The sequence below is a fragment of the Lolium rigidum genome, chromosome 3 (genome assembly GCF_022539505.1).
Source record: "Lolium rigidum isolate FL_2022 chromosome 3, APGP_CSIRO_Lrig_0.1, whole genome shotgun sequence".
In the NCBI taxonomy this organism is placed as follows: domain Eukaryota; kingdom Viridiplantae; phylum Streptophyta; class Magnoliopsida; order Poales; family Poaceae; genus Lolium; species Lolium rigidum.
In genome coordinates, this window is record NC_061510.1 from 40430667 (window position 1) to 40438110 (window position 7444).

At 51.5% G+C, this 7444-nt stretch overlaps 1 protein-coding gene across 1 annotated transcript; it reads left to right on the forward strand.

The window, feature by feature from the left end:
- Nucleotides 1-3116: 3116 nt before the first annotated feature.
- LOC124694720 (transcription repressor OFP12-like) lies at nucleotides 3117-3734 on the forward strand. Its single transcript, XM_047227673.1, has one exon. It carries the CDS (start codon nucleotides 3117-3119, stop codon nucleotides 3732-3734), a length of 618 nt encoding a protein of 205 aa, XP_047083629.1.
- The last annotated feature ends 3710 nt before the right edge of the window (nucleotides 3735-7444 follow it).

A 7444-nucleotide genomic window follows, 5' to 3' on the forward strand; every position in this document is an offset into this window, starting at 1 on the left:
AGCCGCCCTTACACCTATCTTGGGTGTAAGGGCGGCACCCGCTTGATCATTATTTAGTAGATCCGATCCGTTATGATTGCTCCTTGTTCTTCAAGGATTAGTTTAATATCTGCATAGTTAGGCCTTACAAACGGGTTGAAGGATCCAGTGGCGCGTAGGGTGTAGTTTGCTAGCCCAAGACAGGATGTTCCGGGGATCAACTTCGTGTTGGTTTTTAGGCCTTGTCTAGGGTCGGTTTACGATCACCGTGCGTGACCGCCAGGCTCAATTACGAGTAGGATGTTCCGATTATGTGGTGAAAACCCTAAATCGTAGTAGGTCGTTTTAGCTTTATTTTGATCAAGCAGGACCACCATCTGATCGTACACCTCGTACGGATCATGGGTGGATCGGCTCCTTGAGCCGATTCACGAGACAACTCGAGAGCCGATCGAGGCTCGTATTTAATGTTTACGTGTATGCCATGCAGGAAACTAAGCGAGGCACATCCAACACCTTCCCGACCAGGTATAGGTCGGTGGCACGCCCTTGCATCAGCATCGGACGTGCGTGCCGGAGTCTTTGCGGGCCGTCGCTCGGAGGGGCCAGGGCCAGCCGCAGCCCTGGGAGCCTCCCGGCTCTACCGTGTTGCCCGTCGCTGCTCGCCGGTGGGTTTCTGACCGCAACAAGATGATGAAGCCACTAACCTGGGAGTGCATCGGGTCAATATTTATATAGCCATAGAAGATAAATCCATTGATAATCATAGATGATGGAGACATTAGCTCGGCTGCAGCGAGGCCAATGTGGAAGAAGGTCGCATGGTGGACGTAGTCGAAGTAATTGCGCAGTCAGAAATAGTTGATGTGGCGGACGTAGTTGAAGTAGTCGCACGGCCAGAAATAGTCGATGTGGCAGGCACAGTTGAAGTAGTCGCACGGCCAGAAATAGTCGATGTAGTCGCGTGGCGCCTAGCCGGCGTCGCCGATGAAGAAGACATGGTTGATATGGCGGATCCGCGACTGGTGAGCACTCGAATATATCGAGTCCGTGATGACGGGCGCGGTTGACCGTGTAGAGTAGTCGAAATTTTGCTTCAATCTGCAGTTATATTGTAGGTCGCAAGCTTGGGCGCAAATAATAGCTCGAGCCAAAAATATTTGACTAAGTAAAATTTGTCAGCTGGATGATAAATTCGTGACGCTGAATCTGTGATGGACGAGCCCGAGTGCGGTGGATGCGCGATGACGGGCTCACAACTGAGAAGAAGTGGTGACTGAGTCGCAGGTATGCTTGTCATTCCGGCTATTTTGGCTGCCGGCGTTGATTCCATCGGCCGGACATCGATGTCGATTCCCTCTGTTGGTAACTCTGAGTTGGGAATCTTCTCGTCATAGCTAACAAATCAGATTGATTATTTTGAAACGTACAAAAAGAAGATGATTAGGTATAACTCTAAGATAACTAATTCATGCATGTTTACGTTCTTTTGCAACAAAATTAAGAAGGCTAACGAAACTAATCTGACTTTGACTCAATTGCTTCACGTAAAGTAATACTAGTACCTGATCATGTTCTCCATGGCCCTTTTTTTCCTTGAAGTTTGAGCCATAGGGTTCCACGCGGAACGCCTTGCAGCTTAGATGGCTGTCGTATCCGAACGCCCAACTAATTCACCTAGGATCCGATCTTCGAGTGCGGTCATGCAGCCGCCATTGTTGCGACTTGGTCTCTTCTATCTTCTTCCACACGAAGCATGGCCGAACCAATCAAAACTCGGCATCATCGTCCTGGGTGAACCAGATCGGGAATTGTTGTTCAGACGCAGGCGATTTTTTGTGTGTGTTGAAGCCTCTGCTAATTCTTGAGCCAATGACAAGTTCGATGATGATGTAGAAGGATCTCACCCGGATATCGAAATCCAGTCGCCGCGCTTTCCATAGACGACGCCAATTGATGATGCAGCTCCTCGGCAATACCGACCATGAGAAGCTTAGGGTTGACGGAAGGCGACGATGGAGATTCCAGGTGAGAGAAGGCACACGACGTACCCAGGTTCACGTCCCTGCGGTGGAGGATTGCTACGTCCTGCTAGCAATCCACTATATGAATATATGTGTATGGGGCCGCCTCTGGCAGAGTTGTATCTAGTGTAGTTCTAATATGCGGGCTGCGATGTCTAGGCGTATCGTGTGTTTGTTTTTCTATTTCTGAATATCCTATATGGGGTGCCCCTGTCTGGCTTTATATATGCAGCCAGGCTAGGGTGTACAAGAGTCTTAGTAGAATACGTGTTTGAGTCTTCTTTCTTGTAGTCCAAGTTAATATTTCGTGTGGGTCCAGCTTGTCGAGTCCTTGTGCTGGTCCATCTTCATAATAGAAGGAGTAACAATGTGTGGTTACCTTTAAGTTTTGTTATGGTTTTAATTTTAATTTAAGCTAAAACCAGCACAAAAATTACGAAATAGAAGGAGTAACAATGTGTGGTTACCTTTAAGTTTTATGCACGTAAAGAAAACTAGCCCACTCTAGAAACCTGTGAATAATCAGGCCATTGGCTCTAGAGCTTAAAGATGATTCATTAGTATTGGGACGTTGTATCTAAAAAATATTTTGTTTGTATGTGTTGATGTGTTTCTTACTGTCCAAATAATACTCTCTCCGACCCACTAAAAGTGTCATGGTAATTTGAACTAAAACAACGATACTTATTAATGCATGTGAGGGGTAATATTTTGTTTTACAGAAGTCCAAAAAATAATAACAATGTATAGTTTGATACAAGAAAAGGGAAAACCTAATCTAGAGACCTGTGAATAATCCCTGCAGAAGGAAGGGTGCATCTACTGCACCTGTTTAATTAGGTAGGAGAGTAATTGTAGCCCTTCTCGGACAAACTATCGTCACCTTGTCAGCTCTGCACTGAACTCAATACGTCCAATAATAGGTGAGCGCCCACTACCTACTTGAAGGCAGCACCCTTCTCACTTCACCTCTTCTCCTATAAACTCCTCGCAGCATCACACGGGCACCACGCTCTCACTCTCCCCATTCACCACGCACAACTACCTTTCTCCACTCTCGGAGCCTGCTATCTCGGTAGCTAGCACCCGCGTCAAGGAAAGATTTAAAGCACCATGCTTGGCTGCTTCTCCCGGCTCCGGCGGCCGGCGTCTACAGCCGGGGCACCGGCGCCCGTGCAGCATCCGTGTGACGACGCTTCCACGTCTGCTACGTCGACCTCCACCACGCCCACCTCTCCGTGCTCGTCCTCCTCCTCCGCCCGCTTCAAGAAAGCAAGCCTCCGGGACGGTGGCAGTAGAGGCGGTGAAGCCGACGGCGCCGTCGCGAAGGAGTACCTGTCTTCCGCGGTCACCGTGGACTCTGGGCTGTCGTCGGCCATCGCGTCCCGCCGGTTCTTCCTCGCCTCTCCAGGCCGGTCCAACTCCATCGTCGACTCGTCGGCGCACGCCGGGGTGATCGGTTTGGGCGCGGCCGGCGTGGCTGTGCCGACCTACTCGCCGGACCCGCACGCCGACTTCCTCAAGTCCATGGAGGAGATGTCAGCGGCGCTGCAGCTGGACGCCAGGCGGCGCGGCGACAGGGCGCGCCTCCACGAGCTGCTGCTCTGCTACCTCGCGCTCAACGACAAGCGCGCACACAGGTACATCGTCAGCGCCTTCACCGACCTCCTGCTCCGCCTCACCGCCACCACCGACGACCTCGAGCTCGACGACGAGCAGGACGCCTTGTAGCTGCCTGGCGGCTGCCGGAACCCAGGAGCAGCTAAACATGTTCTTCCATTTCTCAGAGCGTTACGCGTAGGAACATTCTTTTTTCTTGGTGCAAAATGCTCGAGCTGTGCTACTCACTTGCCCAGATCATGCACCTGACTGTACATAGGTCGTGTGCAATTTCGTCGCGAAAGTCGCTTTGCAGTAGTTTGTAACTTTGTGTCCGTTGCTTTTTGCTCTTTATAAAAGGTGTGAGCGTGCTAGTGAAGTTGGGAATATCTTAGCTTCTACAATGAGGTCGCTTTGTTTCTTTGTGCAATTACATTTGTCTTTTCGGCCATCTCTCTGCTCTTTTCACTATGTATCCTTTTGCTTTATGTTGGAGCATCTGAAGGCCAGCTTACCTTTGGATTTTGTAGCCCACGGCAAACATGGTTACGCCGTGACGATTACTTTGTAAACGAATTCTACTATTCTGTAAGGTATTCGTCCAGGAACTGTACGTTTTTTATACAGAGATAGAAGAGGGATTCCTCCTCCGTTAGATGGTGCGCAACTCGTTTCATCGTCTACACTATGTTCGACACTATGCCCCAAAAGCGACGTCTCTGATCTTGATTCTTGAGACGGGTGAGGCCTTCGGATCCAGCAGCAGGACGCAATAATAAACAGACGACGCCGTGCAAAACCAATCGCCGCAGTGCACAGGCACAGGCTGCTCACACATGGCTGCCGTAATGTTGGTGGATGAAGCGCCAACCATCTAGTAACAGTTTGAGAAGGAGTGTTCAAAAGTATAGGAACCAAAAGATCAAAATCTGTACTCCACCTCCGTATGGTAAGATAGGTATATATCATGGACTGATCCCTCAACGTTTCTTCATGACGAACCTATCCCATAAAAGAGTCGCCATGGCGAAAGGCAAAGCAATTAAGCATGTGACGGTAGCCGAGACATTGACACGGCAACCGCGAGCTAGGATCTGCTTTGTCCATGACGACCCTGGCCCCCGGCCGTGTCCAACACATCTATCAGGTCACATGCAAGCAAGTGCCGATCATCAGGGGCCTACGTGATTACTGTCCAGATGCGTAACTAACCGGAAAGCAAAGCAGAGGGAGGCGACCTCAGGACAGCAACGGCATCATGGAGACATGTTGCGATCTCTGCAACAGCAGAGCGGCACTGGAGGGGCGACTAGCTCCAGCAGTGTCCATGGCGCAGCATGATCAAGGTCCAAGTCCACCACCGGCCATCGTTGTGCCGCTCCAGGTCCTGTGATCTGATCATTTGGTCCTTCCATTCTGGCCGGCAGCGACGCCGACAAAATCACCTTTCATGCCGGCCACGGGCCACGCGCACGGCGGCGTGGGTAACCAGCAGAGGGAGCACTGCAACACACGGCAGCGCTGCCGCACCCTCACTAACAGGAAATGCTGCTAAAAGCATCCTGGTGGAGAGTGGAGACACACCAGACGGCACGAAAACACTATAAATTTACAAGGAGATCACGCGTTTTCTGATCTGGACGGAAATGTAACACCTTGAACGACAACAATGAGTTCTTTATGTAAACCGGCGGTACCTCTGCATATTCATAATAGATGGGGAGAATGCCTGAATACAAGGCTAGGGGCAGGTCCTGGCCGGCCGTGGCAGCCCGGCATGGCAGTGGCGTGGATGTGGAGCTGGAGTGGCGCTTGGACGGCTGCTGGTGGAGCACTGGAGCTCACCAGCAGGGCGGGGCGTCCAGCCATGGTCTAGGAAAGTGAGCCTAGCTTAACTGGTTGGAGTAGTGGATGTACAAATCCAACACCTGAGTTCTCGAATCCTCACACAAGCGAATTTATGTTCCTATATATACTTGAGGCACATGCTGGTTCTGGTACTCATGCAATTTATCTTGAGGACTATGTTTTAATCTTAACCAAGATTAAAAATCTTAATACTCATGCGAAATGGTTGTGTGCATCTCTAGTTTGTGCAGAGGCCGGGAAGTGAAATTCTCCCCATTTATAAGCTAACCCTCTCGCCCCCGCGCGGCGGCGCCGCGCCGCGCCAGGGCGGCCGCCGGTGCTCCTCCTCGTCTCCCATGTGCACCCTCCTCCCCCGCCACCGCCGCTCGAGGCGCTACCAGGCAAAGCCTTGGTGGCGTGGCGGCGGTGGACTGATGAGGACATTCCTACCACACTACCTCCGTCATTGCAAGATGAAGACAATGTTGCTGTCAAGCTTAAGTCCAATGAAGTCAGGATTGGACCAATGACTCGTGCGAAGCTACTTAAACAACAGGTGAATTTGTTCCTATGTGATACTTTGATCGATGAGAACTTTATACTGCCTAAGTCGTATTACTTATGTATGATCGGGTATGAGGAGGAACCAAGCATCGCACGAGGAGGAGAGGAGCAGCTGGACAAGAAGATGGACGTGAAGCTGGACATGGAGCTGGACATGAAGATATTCCATGGACGCGCGAGGGAGGAGCGGGAGGCATGCGCGAGAGGAGGAGATGTCCAGGCCGGCGTCCAGCCCGGTCAACCGGCCGTGCCGCCGGACCACCCGGTCCCAGGGCCGGTCCGACCGGCTATGCCGCCGGATCCATCCGGTTCAAACCGGATTTTACGCATGTGCCAACCGGGCGCTATCCAGTAACCCTGGCAGCTCCGCCCGGTTGCCAGCCGGTCCCTGGCCCGGTCCAAACTGGACCGGCCGGTCCCAGGTCCGGTCGACCGGCCCCCAGGCCGGCCGTGTCCGAATTTGTCTCGACCAGATCTATTCTGGGTCGGTTATTTTCGTACTTTTTCGACCTGAGGTCGTCCCAGACGCCTTATAAGTGCCCAGGACGCCCCCAAAGTGGCTCTAGACCACGTTTAAGATAAACTCTAGTTCTTAGTTGTTTGCTCAGCAAAACTATTGAATTCCCTACACCATATTGCTTGATTTGGTGTAGATCTGAAAGTCTTGTGTGATCTGCTGTTCCATTGGGAATTAGAAAGTTGCAACTTACCGCTTCGTGGTCGGCGGCTACGTGCGCAAGTGTGTGGAGTTGCGAATATCTTGCAGGGTTGAGAGTTGTTGCATTGGCGACAGGGACCAATCGAGAGATCTCGTTGCGTCATACAAGTTATCATCCACTCCATCATCCGTGATTCTCCGCTGTGTTCATCCCGTGATCATCATCACCACCATTGCTTACTGATACGTCTCCAACGTACCTATAACTTCTGATGTTCCATGCTTGTTTTATGACAATACTTACATGTTTTGCTTGCACTTTATAATGTTTTTATGCGTTTTCCGGAACTAACCTATTAACAAGATGTCGAAGTGCCAGTTCCTGTTTTCTGCTATTTTTGGTTCCAGAAAGGCTGTTCGGGCAATATTCTCGGAATCGGACGAAATCAACGCCCAGAACCTTATTTTTCCCGGAAGCTTCCAGAAAGTCAGAGAGGGACCAGAGGGGAGCCCTGGGGTCCCACACATGGTGGCGGTGCGGCCCAAGGGGGGGGGGGCGCGCCCCCCTAGTGTGAGTAGGCCCCGTGGCCCCTCCGACTCCGCCTCTTCGCCTATTTAAGCCGTCTCGACCTAAATCTTCGATGCTGGGTTGACGAAACTCCGAGAAAAGACTCCGGGCGCCGCCACCATCGCGAAACTCCGTTTCGGGGGACGAAGTCTCTGTTCCGGCACCTGCCGGGACGGGGAAGTGCCCCGGAAGCCATCTCCATCA